Source organism: Acomys russatus, chromosome 16, assembly GCF_903995435.1.
Source record: "Acomys russatus chromosome 16, mAcoRus1.1, whole genome shotgun sequence".
NCBI lineage: Eukaryota > Metazoa > Chordata > Mammalia > Rodentia > Muridae > Acomys > Acomys russatus.
Window position 1 is genome coordinate 22153533 of NC_067152.1, and position 19612 is coordinate 22173144.

Consider the following 19612-nt stretch of genomic DNA (forward strand, 5'->3'; position numbering starts at 1 on the left):
AGTAAGTCTGAAGCCACCCTGGGCTATATTGTGAGACAGCCTATCCCAAAATAAGCAACAGCAACAAAATACATAAACACCAAACAAAGTGGAAGCTCTTTTCATGAGTGGAACATGGAGTGGTCACAGCAATTATTTCTTTGGTGCTAGTGGAACTTTGCACTTCTTGCCTTAGGTTTGCCACTGTCTGCATGCTTCCACGGTGTCTAAAAAATGGGTCTTGGAAAATAGGACATACATGTTGGTGTTATATTTTGGACTCCTTGGAGTAATAGTTTTATCAAGATTCTGGCTTTGTGCCACAAATCTACAGTAGATCCATTTCATCTGCCAGGAGGCAGGATGGCCTCCTGAAGCCTAGATAAATAGACATTCTTTTTGTTTATCCTGCTCAGTGTGTTTCCTGTAACAAATCCTTCAAGAAACTCTGGTCCCTTCACGAACACATCAAGATTGTCCACGGATATGCAGAAAAAAAATTTGCCTGTGAGATTTGTGAGAAGAAGTTCTATACCATGGCCCATGTACGGAAACACATGGTCGGTAAGTCTCTGCCCTGTGTTCTCTGCCTGTGGCGTCTCTGGAGTACTCCAGAGTGCATGGACAGGCCATGCAGCACCACCATACTATAGCCCGGTGGAGCTTGTTGAGACTGAATGCAGCTTGTTTTTAGTAAGCATCACCAGGTTGGATGGTGCCATCTTCCCTACCCAGAGTTCCTCTCAGCATTGCCATCTATTTCCTCTGTGGAACATTGAAGTGAGAGATGGAATTAAGATGGCATAGCTGCCTCCCCTTAGGACATCTGTCTCTTCCAGTCTGAGCTTCTTGGTGGAATTGTTTTGAGTTTAAATGCATTCTGTGTTACAGCACACACAAAAGACATGCCATTTACATGTGAAACCTGTGGAAAGTCTTTCAAGCGCAGTATGTCACTCAAGGTGCACTCCTTGCAGCATTCTGGAGAAAAACCCTTCAGATGTGAGGTAAGGAACAAGCCCAGGCCAGCTGCAAGGCCAAAGTTGTGTTGACAATGCAGCAGTGAGAACAAAGTGCAGGTACAAAGCGGGAGGCTATGCCACTGAAGCTTCAGCTGTGCCCCAGGGTTTCCGTGTTCTCTCACTGCTGGAGGGGAAGTGTCCCGTTAGCACACAGCCGAGTGTCTTAAGCTGACTTGAGAGTGATGTGCAGTAACTGGTCTTTCTTTCTCAGTGATTCAGGAAAGTTGAAGATGAGCCAGTAATAATTACATGACAAGTTTTCCCTTGTATTCCCAACTCAGCTCCAGGAACATAGTGAATTTAAATAGCTGGCATAAGCAGGTTATGTTTTGAGTATGAGAAGAAACTTGTAGGCCTGTGAGGGCGGCTGGCGTGAGGCTCTGGTGTGGCACCCAGCGCTGTTCTCTGTGTCCACGGCAGAACTGCGATGAGAGGTTCCAGTACAAGTACCAGCTCCGCTCCCACATGAGCATCCACATCGGGCACAAGCAGTTCATGTGCCAGTGGTGCGGCAAGGACTTCAACATGAAGCAGTACTTCGATGAACACATGAAGACGCACACTGGTAAGGATTTCTTGGCGAAGGGATAAATAGCCCTCAGTGCTTATTGGGAGCCACCTGCTGGTCTGTCAACCTGACCATAAAACTTGCATTATTTTCCTGTATTGTTTTGTATTGTGGTTGATTTATTGGTATGGCCTAATAAATGTTTATTTTTAGGCTTATACTTATTAAGCTGGTATTATTTACCCATTGTCACAATCAATAAAAGACATAGACACTTGTTATTTTTTTTTTTAGAAGAGCCTTATCACCTGGGCATGGCAGATATTAACCCCCTAAACTACCTTCCAGTATCTTTCGTCCTCTATCCCATGCCTTTTGTCCTAACAATTTCTATCTGGACTACCTCCCATCCATAATCCCAAAATACTTGATAAGGTTGCTCACTGAGCCATATCTTCCGTGTAGAACTTCAGAGCCGCTCCTCTGGCTCCACGTGGCTCTTTCCTATCCCATGGTGATTCTCCTCCTTCCTCCTCCAGTGCCCATCTGCTTCTCTTTCCCAAGATCCTCTCTGTCTCAAAAGCCCGTGAACCTTTGCAATGCCTACCTTCCTCCTGCCCTGCCTAGGCATCAGCTTTCTTTCTTAGTCAAACAGGGAGGCAAGGTTAAACATCAAAACTTGGAGTACATGACAGTCTGCAGTAAGAATCTTGGGGGGCAAGCAATTAACAAACTCAAAACACCAGACCATACTCCAACATTTTTTGTCTTGAGGTGAAGTTTTGCTGTACAGCCTCAGCTGGTCTCAGACTCATAGCAATCCCCCTGTCTTAATCTCACAGGTGCTAAGGTCAAAATGTACTGCCATGACTAGCACAGATTTGCACTGTAAACTCACTTTAAGCCTGAAATATAAAAATAAATCTATGATACTGAAATTTTCTCTTTATAACTATTTTTAAAAGAATTATTTATGTGATTGCCCTTTGAGTTTTCTGTTTTTGTTTTTGTTTTTTTTGAGATAGATGTCATACTGAAGCATAGGCTGCTCTGGAACTCATAGCAATCCTCCTGCCTTCGGCTCCCATGTACTAGGGTTACAGGTGTGTGCCACTATGCCCAACTTTAAATAACTTGTTTGTTGGTTTTGTCTTATTTTTTGAGACATGGTCTCTCTGTAGGCTGGCCTTGTCTCTGACTCTGGAGTGTTGGGATTAAAGGCATTAAAACACTCTTAATAGCCTTAGAGTTGATCCGATTTGATTCCCAAAATTCACTACCTTTCCGGAACACATCCATCAAATGGAGTTAAATAACTTTTAACCCTCTCGGTGTATATAGGGATATTTGCTCCTTAGCATTGATAAGAATCTTATGAACATTTACCTGTCTAGCTTCTGGAGAACTGGCTGAAATAATAGCTCCCTTTACAGACACTAGCACTGTCCACAGTTGACCTTGGTACTCTACCAGCTGGACTATGTCTGCAGTTCAAGAATTTTATTTTGTGGTTATTTTAGTTATTGCATAAACATTTATGATCAATATTCTTTGGCCAATAGGCAAGGCTTGTTTCTTCCAAAAGAATACAATTCTTCCTCACTATTAGAGTAACACATACCTATTAAAATATGTTAGAAGGGGACAGCCAAAAATGGTGTCAGCACTTGAGAGGCAAAAGCAGGTGGATCTCTGAGTTGGAGGCCAGCCTGGTTTACCGAGTGAGTTCCAGGACAGCCAGAGCTGTTACACAGAGAAACTCTGTCTTCGATAAAACAAAACAAAAACCCAAACAAACAAACAAAACAACAACAAGAAGTTGGGAAAGCAGCTAGAGAGTAGGTGTGAAAGAACCTCGCTAGCGGAATTACACAAGCTCAGTAGCCTCCAGGTCCGTGGCATTAGCTAAGAATGGCTGTAGTGTCTGGGAGAGGACAGCTAGGAGAGCTTTAGAAAAGAGAAGAGAGCAAGGCTGGGTGACAGGATTATAGGCAGCAGTCTGTTTGGGTGGGAATCACACCATTGTGGGTTGAGTTATTTGCAGTTAAAGAGAAGTAAGGCAGGGCTGGAGAGATGACTCAAAGGGTAAGAGCACTGGCTGCTCTTCCAAAGGTCCTGAGTTCAATTCCCAGCAACCACATGGTGGCTCACAACCATCTGTAATAAGACCTAGCACCCTCTGTGCATGCAGACAGAACACTGTATACATAATAAATAAATAAATCTTTAAAAAAAAAAAAAAAGAGAAGTAAGGCAGACCTTACTAGGGAAGCTGGCCACCATCAGACAAGGTTCCTAGTACAGTCTGGGCACAGGGTAAGTTTAAAGCAGAATATTTGCTGCTTGTCCCTATACCACGTACACAAGGACGCAAGGATGAGGAAAGACCTGGTTTCTGCCTTTTAAAAGTCCATGGTCTACAGAATAACAGGGATAACGACAGTGATACAGGCAGCAGCTACTGAACGGAGCCCCTGTGTGCAGGATGCTGCTCTAACACCAGCTTGTGTCTGTTCCACAGTGGCCTTTTTAGGGGGTTGTCATCTTTATTTTTCAGTTGAAGAAACTGAAGCTAAAGGAGTAAATAGTTTGCTCAAGGCAGCCTTACTCCCAACTGGGCCCTCAGTGATTCTGTTATCCATTTAATGTAGCAAGTAATAATACAGAATATATAGGACCTTAAACATAGTGAGCACCATCACAGGTTCGTATTCTCGGACTCTAGGAATTGTTTGCTAGCTCAGCAGCTCAGGATCAGAGGTTCTTATATTTGTTACATGGTTCTAGTGATGTCAGATTGCTTATTACTTATGAATGACAAGTAGTTTGGAAGGCTTGTTGTTGTTATTCTTTTTTTATGTATATGAATATTTTGCCTGCATGTATGTATGTCTATGCTTGCCTGGTGAAGGTGCCAGAAGAGGATGTTGGAGCCCCCTGAGACTGAAGTTACAGTTGGTTGTGAGCAACTTGTGGGTGCTGGGAATTGAACTCAGGTCCTCTGGAAGAACAGTCAGTGCTCTTAACCACTGAGTCATTTCTCAGCCCAGGTTGTTTGTTTGTTTGTTTGTTTGTTTCTGCCCAAGGGATTGATCTTTGGGTTTTGGCATGTGCTAGCCAAGTTCTTTACTGCAGATCTCCAACCCAGGCCAAAACTGTTAATGCTTTTTGGTCAACATTGTTTGCCTAAACTAAACTCTGTATTAGAAGTTGAATCATGAGAAGATTGCCAGGGATAGAGAATTAGCAAAAGAAGCTAATGTAATAATCTAAATGGTAATCACCGTACTTCATGAATCCAGGTTGCTATCAGTTAATGGCCGGGCGATGGTGGCACACGCCTTTAATCCCAACACTGGGAAAACAGAGGCAGGTGGATTGCTGTGAGTTCAAGGCCAGCCTGGTCTACAAAGTGAGTCCAGGACAGCCAGGGCTACATAGAGAGACCCCGTCTTGAAAAAACAACAAAACAAAACAAAAATCAGTTTATATGCAGCTGAGAAAATGTAAGTTAAACAATGGTATGCCATTGACTGTAAGGTAAATGATGTTTTCAGAGGCATTAAAATGTGGGAAGAAATCTAGGTCTTTAGCATTTTTTAATTTATTTATAAATATTTATAAAGAGCCTACTAAGGCTAGACTGACTGGTGGTGCACACCTTTAAGCCCTGCCCTGGAAGACAGAGGCAGGCAAATATCTCTTCGAGGCCAGCCTGGTCCACACAGTGAGTTCTAGGCCAGCCAGGGCTACATAGAGAGACCATGTCTTAAAAAACCAAAGCAGGGGAGAAGAGCCTAGCTAATGACGCTAGTGTAATAAGCAAGCTGAGATAGCCCTTAGCTCCACAAAGTTTATATTCAGGTTGCATGTGGGTGTAGCCTAGCAAAGCCCGGTCGAAGTTTTGTGCTGACAGTTTGGGAGTCCACTGAAGTGAAAGTACCAGAGCCGTGCAAAGAGGCAAAGAGTATAAGACATGCTAAAGAGCAGAGACTATCACATAAGGAACCCTTTAAACCAAGTATGAAACCCTTGGACTTAAGAGAAGGGTGTGGATTTATGTGGTGTGTGACACAAGTGTTTTGAGAGTTCAGTTTGGCTCCGGTGTGGAGAGTGAGGGAGTCAAGAACAGAGGCGGTAAAACCAGTTAGGTTTAGAATAGTGAGTTATTTAGGTAGACATTGGGGGAGTGGAGTAGTTTGCTAGGTAGGATGATGAATTTAACTTGCTTTGGTTAGTTTTGAGCTCTATGGGACATTTAAATGGAAGTATCCAGGAAGGAGGTTGAGAAAGGATGTAAAGCTCAAGAAGGAGACTTACCTGAGATGGATGAATGGATTTCTGATGCTGCCCAAGGGCACTTATGCTACGTGGGCAGGAATGCTTGGGTTCTCGGGACAGATCACTTCCCTTTGCACAGTGTAAAAGACAACTCCTCCCCGCCCCCCACCCCACCCCACCTCTCTCAAGATTTACTTATTTTATATACAGTGCTCTGCCTGCATGTACACCTGCTCACCAGAAGAGGACCCAAGATCTCATTATAGATGGTTATGAGCCACCATGTGGTTGCTGGGAATTGAACTCAGGACCTTTGAAAGAGCAGCCAGTGCTCTTAACCTCTGAGCCATCTTTCTAGCTCATGGTAATTCTCTTGCCTCAGCCTTCTGAAGTCTGGGAAACAAGATTGTTTCCTAGTGAAGTATTTTTTTTTCTCTTCATGACAGGTTTCTCTGTGTAACAGCCTCAACTGTCCTGGACTCACTTTGTAGACCAGGCTGGTCTCGAATTCACAGAGGTCTGCTTGCCTCTGCCTCTCAGAGTGCTGGCATTACAGGCATACGCCACCACACCGTGCTTTAGTAAAATCTTTTAAAAGCACAGCTGTTTCCTAACTTCTTAAGCCCTGACCTCCAATCCTTGCTCTCAAAGCCGGTGACCTTCACTTGCAGCAGCCATATACAAACAGCCTAAGGATCCTACTCTCTGACCAACTAGTCCAGAGAGAACATACACTCTCAGGTGACTCACTGACTGTATCACACTTCACTCACAAGTAGCACATACTTGAATGTTCACTCAATAAATAGGTGCTCAACTTGTAGACCTTCAGTCATCTCCATTCACAGTCTCCTGGGCTGTATGACTTGCCATAGGAAGTGCAGAAGGAATTAGGGATGCTCACAAATCCATGATTCACATGAAAACCTTAGTGCATTAGTAACCTTTTACATGCTTCTTAATATATTAGCAAAATGTTCCACATTGCTGTCCTAGGCCTTCACTTGAAAAAAAATATTACCCCACCTACCTCTGACTCATTGTTTAACCCCATTGTCCAATTGTGCTTAACGGTTGGTGTTAAGGTTACTCTGAAGCTTAAGATAAATAAATGTCGCATTTGAAGTCGATCATGGTACCATGCTCTGCTTTAAGAATAGCTGGGAAGGGGCTGGAGAGCTGGCTCAGTGGTTAAGAGCACTGTCTGCTCTTACAGAGATCCTGAGTTCGACTCACAGCTACCACATGGAGACTCACAACCATCTATAATGAGATCTGATGCCCTCTTCTGGTGTGCAGGTGTATGTTCAGGCAGAGCACTGTATACATAAATCTTAAAAAGAAGAAGAGGAGAGGGAGGAGCTGGGAAATGTGGGCTAGAAGATAGAGAAATAGCTAAATGCACCAAGATAACTAGAAAAGCATGTACATGAACCTGTCTAAACAGCTAACAGACAAAGCTGACCCAGCTGTAAGAAAAAGTGTTGTAAGTAGCCTAAAGAAGGGCATTATAAGTGGAGAGAGACAGAGAGAGAGAATATTGCCATGAGTTTAAGGTCAGCCCAGACTGCATACTGATTACCAGGCCAACCAGGGCTACATATCAAAACCTGTCAAGTAAATAAATGTTATTGAATAAGTAAGTGTAGTTTTATCTATATATTTATTTATTGCTTTTTGTTTTGTTTGTTTTTCAAGACAGGGTTTCTCTGTGCAGCCTTGGTTGTCCTGGACTCAACTTTGTAGACCAGGCTGGCCTTGAACTCACAGCGATCCACCTGCCTCTGCCTCCCAAGTGCTGGGATTAAAGGCGTGTGCCACCATGCCAGGCTAAGTCATGTTTATTTTATTTCAGCAAAATAAACATAGGCAAATATTAAAAATAGGGTAAGTGGCCGGGCGGCGGTGGCGCACGCCTTTAATTCCAGCACTTGGGAGGCAGAGGCACGTGGATCGCTGTGAGTTCAAGGCCAGCCTGGTCTGCAAAGTGAGTCCAGGACAGCCAGGGATACACAGAGAGACCCTGGCTCAGAAAAACAAAACAAAAGAAAAGAAACAACAACAACAAAAACAAAAACAAAAAAAAAAAAAAGAAAGAAAGAAAAATAGGGTGAGAGCTGGAGAGATAGCTCAGTGGTTAAGATCACCTGATCCTTGTGCAAAAGGCCTGGGTTTAGTTCTCAGCACCTATATGTTGGTTCACAACCATTTATAATTCCAGTCCAGAGGATCTGGTACCATTTTCTGGCCTCTGTGGATATTTGGCACAAATGTGAAACACACATACAGGCAAAACACTTATATACATTAAAAATAAATAAATAATAAGGCTAATGTGGTGGTATACGCCTTTAATCCCACTACTTGCAAGTCAAAGGCAGGTAGATCACTGTGAGTTTCAGGCCAGCCTGATCTCCATATGGAATTGTAGGCCAACCAGGGCTACATTGTGAGATGCTGTCTCAAAAAACAAAAACAAACAAACAAAAAATAATGAACTGTCTTCAATCCTATTACCTAGATGTCCTAGAAGTAATCTTGACAACACAATGTCTTTCTTTTCTATGTATTTTCTGTGCATATTTTACATCAAATGTCCAAGACAGCCAAGGTTTTTTGGGCACAAATATGGAACATACACATAATTTCATAACTTGCTTGTTTTACTTTACTAATAGATTATAGATGCCTTTATACAGATTACATGTTGATAGTTATACTTCTGTGCTATATACAGTTGTTTCCAATGACATTTCTCTCAGATAGATATAACTAAAACCACTTAGCATACAATTTGGAGGCTTTGTTTGTTTGGCTGGTTAATTACAATATTTATTTGGGATGGGGATGAACTTATGCAGTGGAACGTTTATGGAGATCAGAGAGCAGCTTTTGAGGTCAATTCTCTCCTACCGTGGGGATCAAACTCAGGTTCTCAGGCTTGGCAGCAGGCGCCCTCACCCACTGAGCCAGCTCACTCGCCATAGTTGAAGTTTTTAAGATGATTAAAGTGAAACAGCATGGTGACACAAGCGTGTAATACCAGCACTTGGGAGGGAGAGGCATGAGAACTAGAAGTTCAAGGTCATCCTTGGCTACATAGGAACTTAAGGTCCATGTCTGGGATCCATGAGCCCCTTTCTCTAAGGGATGGGGGAGATGATTGGAGGGGCCAAATGCTGTGCCTCACACCACTTTGGAAGCTGAGGCAAGAGATTTTGAGTTCCAAACAAGCCTGAGATATATAGTGAAACCATGTCTCAAAGGAAGGAAGAAAAGATTGAAAAAAATGGATAAAAAGGAGACAAGCTCAGAACTCAACCAGAAAGATGAGTTGAGTCACAGGGAGGGCCCTTCAGCAAGGGGTAGCCGACCCCATCTGACTTGTTTGTTTGTTTGTTTGTTTTTTGAGACTGGGTTTCTCTGTGGCTCTCCTGAACTGGCTTTGTAGACCAAGCTGGCCTTGAACTCACAGAGATCCTCCTGCCTCTGCCTCCCAAGTGCTGGGATTAAAGGAGTGTACCACCATGCCCAGCTTCACCCCCAATCCTAAGAGATGAGGCGAAAGAGTCTGATGGGGAAGCTAGATGTGGTCGCGCACACCTGTAATCCCAGCACTCGGGAGGCAGAGGCAGGCAGAGCTCTGTGAGTTCGAGGTCAGCCTGGTCTACAAAGCAAGTCCAGGACAGCCAGGACTACACAGAGAAACCCTGTCTTGAAAAACCAAACAAAAGGACTGAGGGTGGGTAGGCTGGAGGCTTCAATGGAAAGAGGACATAGGAGATCCAGCTTTCTACTAGAATAAGAAAGATTGGACTATGGTGTGGGTGAAAAGGCATTGGCTCCTGGTTATGGGACAGTTACAGAAAGAAAATTTAAGAAAATTCTTTTTCGTCTTTCTTCCTTTTTTTTTTTTTTTTTTTTTTTTTTTTTTTTTTTTTTGAGACAGGGTTTCTCTGTGTAGCCCTGGCTGTCCTGGACTCACTTTGTAGACCAGGCTGGCCTTAAACCCATAGAGATCTGCCTGCCTCTGGCTCCCAAGAGCTGGGATTAAAGGCGTGCACCACCATGCCTGGTAGAAAATGCATTTTTTCACACATGTAGAAATACACCCATAGCATATGAAGTACTGTAGCTTCTATGTTAGCAGAGTGCACTCTGAGATCTAGACTTCAGGGTTCCTAACTTTGTGCCTAACAGATCACCTTGAGTAAGATATCCCTCAGACAGTAGGGGCAGTATACTACCTTATACAGTTGCTGTGAGGGTGGACAGCTACCGGATGTAGTGATTGGAGCTGAGCCGGTTCCCTGAATAAGACTTAATACACAGTCTAGGGTGAGCCGCTGTTGCAAGGAGAGGGCTGGCACCAGCAGTGACAGTGAACCGGCACATCAGTGGTTAATTTTCGAAGAAAAAGCGCCCATAGGCGGCAGCACCCCTCACTGCTTGTAATTTTCCTCCTCTTCCCCTACCGCCATGGAAGGTTATGAGTTGTATTTGTGCCACTGTAGCATGTTAAGTCTCAGAGTGGGGACAAAATGCTGTGGGGAAAAGCGTGAGTGGCAGGTGCCTGTTTTTACACCTGGAACATCAACCCTATTTGTCTGTGCTCATCTCAGGAGAGAAACCTTTTATCTGTGAAATCTGTGGCAAAAGCTTCACCAGTCGACCCAACATGAAGAGGCACCGCAGAACTCACACAGGCGAGAAGCCCTACCCCTGTGATGTGTGCGGCCAGCGGTTCCGCTTTTCTAACATGCTGAAGGCTCACAAGGAGAAGTGCTTCCGAGTGACCAGCCCAGTGAATGTGCCACCAGCTGTCCAGATCCCCTTGGCCTCAGCTCCCGCTGCGCCTGCTCCAGCTGTGGCCAACACTCCCCCGAGCCCAGCCCCTGCAGTCAGTATGAACCCAGTGGGTGGCGCACTTCCCTCAAGGCCTGTCCCGCACCCTTTCTCACACCTGCACATCCACACACATCCACACCATGCGCACCACCTCCCCATCCCACCCGTGCCTCACCTGCCCCCACCTCCAGCCCTCTTCAAGAGTGAGCCCCTAAACCACAGAGCCCAGAGTGAGGACACCTTCCTGCGGCACCTGGCAGAGAAGAACAGTGCAGCCCAGGCCCAGCATCATTAGCGCCAGCAGGAATGTCATCCCTACCGGAAGTTGGAGCAGCTGTGCCTCTCTGGTGTCTCCGTCTCCATGGCCGCCTTCAGGGCCTTCGCCACTGCCCTGGCGAACCATCAGACTGACTGGAGGGAGTGACCAAGAAGACTGCCCTCGAAACCAGGGGAACCACCGAACTAAAGCCCAAGTTGCTTGCATTTTCTGATGACTTTTATAAATTTCAGATACTGAGACTGTGGGATTTTATAATTTCATATCAGCGGATGAGGTATGCTTGCTTTTATATTCAGGTCTTCTCCTCAAAGAGGGGACGGGTCTGGTTTCCTTTATACTAATCGGGAAGGCTGTGAGATTAACCCGGAGCATTAACTGTATCACTGTGTATTGTAATGAATTCTTTTCAGCTTTGGTGCTGGCTGCAGAGTTGAGCTGGCCACGTTTCACACAATATCAAGCATTATAGAGAAGACGGGAATTTTCTTCTTTGTGTAGCTCTTTTAACACACTCTTTATTTTACTACAGAAATTATTTTAGAGTTTTTGTATAGACTTTAGTAGTCTGTTTCTAAATGAAATGTATTTCAATAAGCTGTGTAATTTTTTCAGTGTAGCTAAACCCATGTTGTAAAATAGATAAATTTTTATAATCATCAAAATGTGATTCTTAAAGATACATATAACTTCTATTTCAAATTTATTCTTAACATCTGTACAACTCAAAGGTGCTTCTGAGACTGGATGTCTCTGAGCGGGTCATTAGACCAGGTCATTCCAAAAGCAAGGTTCAGTACAGAGTGAGTACTCTGAGCTGAAAATCTTTGCTGGGAAGGCAGTCCATCAGGCTCAAGGACAGGCTCCAACCTTGGTGTCCCTTTGAGCTCTTCTGTGGACTCAGTGGGGCAGTACGCTGGAATGGGGTCACCCCAGGCTTTCCTGTTTGAAAATCTGAGTTACGTTGGGAATACCTTCAGAAGGAAGTAGCTGAGGTCGTTTCCTTTTGATCACATGTGTTTCTTACTTCTCTTAGGAACTATGGCATGCTCAGCTGTTAGGGGAAGATAAATTGGAATCTCTTATTTTGAGGTTGTTGTGTTTTCTACGAGTCATTAGGAGGAGCTAAATATGGTAAACTGAAATCACAGATGTAATTGCTGATGGTGGCTGGGGAGAGCGGATGAGAAAACAGGTTGGCTTTTACATTTTAAGATGTGGATGTCCACAACTGATCTGTGTCTGCCATTTAAATTGTAGTGAGAGGAGACCCCCCCAAATACTGCTGCTCATCCTCTGCAGGTAGCGTGACCCCAGCAGCATTTTAGGTGAGGAGAGAGCAATGCCCCTGCCTCTCAGCAGCTTACTCATTCAATATCTGGGGAGCTTTCACAGGGTATGGTTACCCTGGAGCAGATGATACAAGACGGCTAAAGAAAAGGGCTGGCACAGTGGTTTCAGTGAGCTGACACATTTGTACAGCAGAGGCTGAGTTCTGAGAGTGGCCACTTGCCTTCCCCTTCTCTCCCCTCATTTCTCTTTCCTCAGGTTCTTAAGTCAGAACCTTCGCTGTTATTTATTTATCTCTGATATTAAATGTGCAGATCTGCGTCATGCACTTTTTTCCCAGCCCCTTACCTCTGCAGTGGGGACAGCTGGACTATGGATGAGGTTAGGGCCCTGCTTTAAGTATCACATACTACAGTAGTTTTTTGGTTTACTATTTCTAGATTTACTCTAGTTTTATCTTTATCTTATGTAAAGCATAGAAAAAAATCGTGTGCCGAGGCAGAAAAGTATCTCAGGGCACACTTTTCCTACAGTCTCTATACATTTTAATGAATGGTATTTTTAATACTTGCATACATTCTTGGAGCACCCACATATCTAAGGCAAACAAGGAAGCCAATTCCTTGTCTGGCTGTTGCGACTTAGAAGCTCCCCCAGTCCCACCGCCACCCCCAGTGTACCTCCACAGTCTCTTTTGCATCCTATGGGAAGTCTGCAAATCCACACTTTGATGCTGACATATCAATATTTCATGGTCAAGCCTGTAATATTAAAGTATTTTTTATCAAAAAAGGTATAAGTTGTAGCTTAGTTAATTGGTTATGTCTTATTTTGTACTAAATAATTTTACAATATTGGGCAGAGAGTCTGAAATCTAGACTTGGGGCTGTTGGATCAACCATTCTATGGATGTACTGTGAATACTCACTGAAAATTTCAGGTAGTTAAGATTTTTTTATTCAAATGACTATAGCCATAAGAAACTGTCTTCTACATAGGAAAACCAATAGCAAGTCAATAACCACCACCATCCTTAAGAGAAGCAGAAAAAAAGAATTTTAAAAAATGATTTAGCACTGTCACACTGTATAATTCTTACTGAAATGTATTGTGAAACAATCTAGAAATGCCACTTTTCCCCACCAGATAAGTGTATCTTTCCTGACTCGGGATTTGCAGGGAACCTGCTCTCCACAGGGTCATGTACAAACAACCATGTGCATAACGGAATCCATAGCAGACACTTCAGTCAGGAGCCACAGGCCCAGCTGTAAACATCAGGTGCAACGTGCTGAAGACGCAAACTCAGGGTTGAAAATGCGCTTGGTGTCTGCTCCTGAGATACAAGCTGCACCGTGCGCTGTGCTCTCCCGCGTGTGCCACGTGCCGTGTCCTGTGAGCTCTGCAGAGCTATGGCTTGTTGTTCCCTGTTGATGAGGAAAGGCCTGTGGGAGAGTTTGAGTTTGAGGCCGCCCTTCTCCACAGTTGTCTTGTAAAGACATAGGCCACATTTCAGAATAACAGGTTTTAAATCAAGGCTTTCTCGTTGTGTCATTTTATCTCCAAAGGCTTTTATTGTTGCAAGGATTAGTTACTTACTTATATATAGACCAGGCTAGCCTTGAACTCACAGCCTGAGTGCTGGGTCTAAAGGACTAAACTATAACAACCAGCCCACCCAAGAATTTTCTCGTTGTCAGTTTTTCTGAGAGAGGTCTTACTAAATACCTAAGCTGGCTCTGAACTCCCTAGTGGAAGTGGACCATGGGTAGCCTCAAACCCCTGACACCTCAGCTTTCCACAGGCTGGGATTATGGGTACCTGCTCCACTCTGCCTGGCTTCCACAAGGATGTTTTGAGTTGGCATTACATTTTGGAGGTTGGGTTGTACATTTTTTGCTCTTTTCTCATAGGCTTATCATTTGGATACAAACGTTTTTAGCCTAATGAAAGGCTGCCCCTCTTGGGTGGAGTCAGGCAGGCTCATACTGCACTAGATTTTAAGACTGAATGAAAATACGATAAACCGTTTAAAGGCATGTGTGGCTTCATTTTTCTGTATGTTTTTTTTTTTTTTTTTTTTTAACCTGATTCTTAATTTTAGCAAATGGGGAAATCCCTACATAAAACTTTTAAAAATCATTTTCAGCACAGACCTTTGTGTGCTGTCTCAGAACCACGTCTGTTGACAGTATCTTTCTGAGCTAGCCCTCCTTACCTACCCCCATCCCTGCCACTGCTAACCATAGGCAAAATCTCCGAAGCTTTGAAATTTTAACTTCTAAATTTTTTCTTTCAAATGTTATTATTGTTGAGTGGTTATATGTTTGGTTTTATTTGTATTTCACTGGAAGATTTAAAATTTGAGACTATGAAGCAGAAAAAGAACTCCATTGCAGAGTGTATGTGGGTGTGAGTGTGCGTGTGTGCACACACGCGTGCACATGTACATATACATAAATTTATTCCCTCTTTCAGATTTTGGTTAGGAAAACATACTATGGTAGGTGAGTTTTTTGTGTTTAAAGAGAGGAAAAACTAAAATTTTCATTAAAGGGACCCCTGTTTCACTTAAAGGAACCCCTCTGTTTAAGCTGCTGTATGGAAAATACCACTTTTGTTACTTTGATAGTCCATATGATACAGATTTTGATGCTTCCCAGACTACACATGAACCATGTCATGCAAAGAGGGTATGTTAGATCTAACATTTTATCAACTCAAAAACAAACAAACAAACAAAAAACAGCTGGGATTCTTAAAACTCTAAAGCTTAAGTTTTTTTTTTTTAATTTGTTTTTGTTTTTGTTTTTTGAGGCAAGGTTTCTCTGTGTAGCCTTGGCTGTCCTGAACTCACTTTGGAGACCAGGTTGGCCTTGAACTCATAGCAATCCGCCTGCCTCTGCCTCCCAAGTGCTGGGATTAAAGGGAGGGCCACCACACCCAGCTTGTTTTTTCTTTACTTAAACCAAGTTAGAAAATTTCCCCAGAGTTCTCTCCATTTGTTTGTTTGTTTGTTTTTCAGGAATAAAAGGTCATAAGCCATTAGAAACAGTAACAACTCACTAGCTAACTCGCTTTTGTCACCTGTTCCTTTCCTGAAAAGTAATGCCGACCTTCCAACCCTGGAACTACCTCGATAAAGCAACCCAGAGATCCTCGCCACCCTTTCTATGGAAGCCATAAACGTTGTCAATACGTCCACCTTCACAGTTGTCCACTTTTATACTCGCTAGACTTTTTTATAAACTTTGAGACCATTTCATCTTAAAGGGTAGCTTTTGCAAGACTCCGAGGAAATTCAAATTCCTTAAATGTTCCAGCTTTGAGGCTCTGTTTAAAGAACCAGATGCTATACCACTCAGAAAAATACACGTTTAAGTCAAAACTGTTTTTGCAGATGTACATCTTCTGAAAGCAAGCTCCCTTTCCTCGTTTCCGTAGTAGAGGCCATGCTGTCATAAAGTGGTTCTCTCCACCCTGGTAACGCAGGGTTCCTGGCGCATGTGTGCTTAGCGACCATGTTCCTGGAGTTGTCTCTGTTACCATAGCACAGAGAAGTGAGTTGTTGTGTGTCGTCTGTCTCCTGCTGTCATGTGCAGCTTTAGTCTCAATCACTCTTGCTCTCGAGTGCCTTCAAAAAGCCCATGTCCTGGACCCTTCTTTCCCGGTCTGAATCCTACCTCTGATTGTCTCATTCCCCTTGAATATTCCAATTCACCCCTACTCCTAAGGGCTTAACTACAAACTTGCTAAAAACCCGGCTGAAGTTTGTGAACACACTTGTGTTTTGTTACCCATGTCGCTCGCTGCTGGGCTACCTTTATAGCTTCTTTCTGACTTACTCCTCACATCCTGCCCCCCTATACTAGGGCCATCCTTGTCCTCTGCCTTCTAGTCTTTCATGCGGGCTGGCTGTTCCCTTAAAATCAGAGGCTGCCCAGTGTGTCTCTGCGCCATCTTTTTCTCATCTGAAGTCTTCCTAATGCCTACCCTTTCGAATTAAAGGAATGCTGCTGCTGGTGCACGTCCTCTCTCAGAAACATTTTACAGGGTTCTTCCCGTGACCTTCCCGTAGTCATAGGAATAGAAAAGTACTCTCTGGGTTTAACGGAAGTCCTTTATTGATTTTGACAACCCCCCCTCATTAGCCACCTGCCCCCTCGTAAACCCCAGTTTATCTTCTTTTCTAGTTGTCCTCTTATACGTCATTTGAAAAGTGTGATTGGTGATGGAATAAAAGGGAAGCTGAAGTGTTTTCTGTGTGTAATATGTGCACTTCATTGATAAAAATTGCTTTAGCAGTGCTGGGCGTGGTGGCGCACACCTGTAATCCCAGCACTCGGGAGGCAGAGGCAGGAGGATCACTGTGCGTGCGATGCCAGCCTGGTCTACAAAGCGAGTCCAGGACAGCCAAGATAACACAGAGAAACCTTGTCTCAAAAAACTAAAAAAAAAAAAAAGAAAAGAAAAAAGAAAAAACATTACTTTAGCAACTGGCTGATCTTTCACATCCCAAATTAAAGTTTGTGTTGTGTAATGGGTTGATTGTCACCCCCCCTAAAGTGAAAACATTAATTCTTTCAGTGAAGAAATTCAATATTGTTTCAGGTTTTTGTTTTGTTTTGTAGGTGAATGAACACTAATGAGTATTTTGACCTTATTCGAAATCTTTGCTTTCTGACTTAGAATCTCTTGCCTCTTTCCTTCAAGGTACTAGGACTCAGGCAGCCTAGACTGACAGCTGAGTGAAGTGGGAGTCTTGACAGGAAGCTGTTGGTCGATGTCTAATCCTTTTTGTCTGGGAACAGACAGGATGTTAATTGGTGGGACAAACTGTGAAAAAAATTGGTTTGGAAATACAGAAGTCAAGACGTTGGAAAACTTCACTGGCTATTTAGGTTGAAAGCAGCACACAAGCTGAAAGAAGTGCGTGCCATATTGCAGAAATCACGAACAAGTTTCTAACGTTCCTCCACCTTGCACTGCCCGTCACTGACCTAGAAAGTCACTTTTTTTTTTTTTTTTTTTTTTTTTTTTTTTTTTTTTTGGTTTTTCGAGACAGGGTTTCTCTGTGTAGCCTTGGCCATCATGGACTCGACTCGCTTTGTAGACCAGGCTGGCCTCGAACTCACAGCGATCCGCCTGCCTCTGCCTCCCGAGTGTTGGGATTAAAGGCGTGCGCCACCACGCCCAGCTAGAAAGTCACTTTTTGATAACTGTATGCCTAAAACTTTGTACCTGCTTTTAAATTGGTTACTTTCCTCTCCAGGGTGGTGAGAACCATGCTTAGCTGTCACTGGGAGGAGCTGTGTCCTTAGAGGGGTGGCTGCTTGTTTTTTGTGTCTTTATTAGGATAGTTTGGTCAGGTATCAGAGAGAGTCCTTGCCCCTCACAAGTGTCCCCACTGCTTAACTCCAGGTTTCCTTCGTCCTATTTGAGCTTCTCTGGTGAGATGGGGGTATGACAAATTACTTGAAAATGATTTTATAGGAAATGGAGATGCTCAAAAAAGGATGGAAGCTGGGTTCTGCCTCATGTCAGAAGGAAATCCGAGTCTTGTGTTGGCTGGTTTCAACAGAGTCAAGAGCCCGTATGTGTCTGAGAAGAAAGCGGCTACTTTCTGCATCTCTCTCCCCTGAATGAATGCAGCCTCTTTTGTCTGCCCTACAGGGGAAGGGGGCCATGTAGCCAGAAACAGGGTCTCGCTGGCACCCTGCATAGGGTCTAAGACTGCCTGCCTGCACTGGAAAGTATGTGTGATTACTTGCTTGAGTTAAGTTGAAAAGAAATAAACGGTGCTGTGTAATGTTTGTATTTGCTTCTCAAGTTGTATCGCCAGATAACGTGGCCTCAGAAAGCCAGGTGAATTCTCTTCCAGAACATGAGTTTGGTTTTTTTTTTTTTTTTTTTTTTTTTTTTTTTTTTTCCCCTTTCTTGAGCGGATTCTGTTTCCTCTGCAGTACTTGTTTTGGCCACAAGGGAGCGATAAAGTACTTTCTTCTCAGCTTTTAGTCTCTGGCTGATTGGATTTGACTGCAATGTTTTCTCTTATCACTAAATTCAGTAGTTGCTCAGGCCTGGTGACAGGAGCGGAGATGGACTCCTGGGTCTGGGGTCCGCGTGGGTTGTCAGACAGCATGACCAACCATCCTTTGTTAACATTAGTGACACTGAGATTGAAAGCTAGCTTATCATGAAGGATCAGTGTTTACTAAATGCAGAGCTGAAAGGTGACCCTCCTCTCTGTTTCCTCCCTCCAAATCCTGCCTCAGCCCTGCCTGCTCCACCACATCCGTGACTCCAGTCGGGGCTCTGGAGTATGAGTGAGCACATACTGTCTCACTTTGTCCGCTCCAGATGGTTGGGGAGGTCTCCCACAGCAGGCGCCCCTTCAGGCCAGAGTGTTGGCCCATCCCTCTCCACCGGTCCCTAGTCTTTGCGCTCGAGGCCCTCCCTTAGCTCTCTGGGAATTTTATTTGTGCTCATTGCAACCTCTCCAGATGAACAGTTGGGTATCCCCGGGGAAACACCAGCCTGTGGACATGCATTTACCTGTGGAACGGCCTCCCTTACTGATTTCTAACTGGTCCCTTTTCCCCCAGCAAGACTGAGAACCTGAGCAATGCCAGACGCACAAGAGTAGGGGTCCTTGTAATTCCAGCACTAGCCGGAAGGGGACCGGAGCTGTGACCAGGCGGCCAGGTGTTTTCCCCATAGTGCTGAGGTTACTTTGCACTTTGTCATTTCTTAAAGGAAGTTCAGTTTGCTAGCCAGGAATGCTTTTAGGTTTACAAAACTTGTTGTTGAATGTTTGTCCAAAGGAGTGTGTGAGACGGCAGAAACTGCTTGCTTCGGGTCCTGTCTGCAAGGTCAAGATTAAGACTATGTCTAGTCTAGAATGGGGACAGTGTCTCTCTCTCGCCTCTGTAGAGGCAAAGTTCAAGGTCAAGTTGGGACTGAATGAGGGAACATGTCTGTCATGCTGTAAAGCTTAGAGGGCCTTCAGTGGGGGGTGGGGGGTGACCGGTAGGTAGGGCGGGATCTCGTGAGGTAGGAAGGATAGGAAAGGAGGGCCGCTTGACCCAGGGAGCTGCGTGATGGATAGAGCTAGGCCCACGATGCCTGGCACTTTCCCTTAGTTATCTTTTTCCCCAGCATCCTGTCAGATCCTCAGTGTGATGATTTTCTTCCTTGTGTTAACTATACCAATATTATTTTTTTAGCAATTGAAATGCACTTTTTTTATTTCAACTCAATCATGACTTTAAGTATAAAAATTTATAGATTGTTAAAACTACTTCTGTGTATTTTTAACCACTCGATGTAGCATTGTATATTTTATTCTTATTAAGACTCTGGTACAAGGTGTGCCATTTAATGATTTTTTTTTTTCCAACATGCTGG

At 43.9% G+C, this 19612-nt stretch overlaps 1 protein-coding gene across 1 annotated transcript in view; it reads left to right on the forward strand.

The window, feature by feature from the left end:
• Positions 1–11775, forward strand: part of Znf652 (zinc finger protein 652) — a 49064-nt gene extending 37289 nt beyond the window's left edge. The window contains exons 3-6 of the mRNA XM_051158363.1: positions 396–543; positions 871–986; positions 1422–1566; positions 10413–11775. Of these exons, the coding sequence (XP_051014320.1) occupies positions 396–543; positions 871–986; positions 1422–1566; positions 10413–10933 (930 nt within the window). The 3' untranslated portion in view covers positions 10934–11775. The remainder of the gene's footprint in view (positions 1–395; positions 544–870; positions 987–1421; positions 1567–10412) is intronic.
• Positions 11776–19612: the final 7837 nt, after the last annotated feature.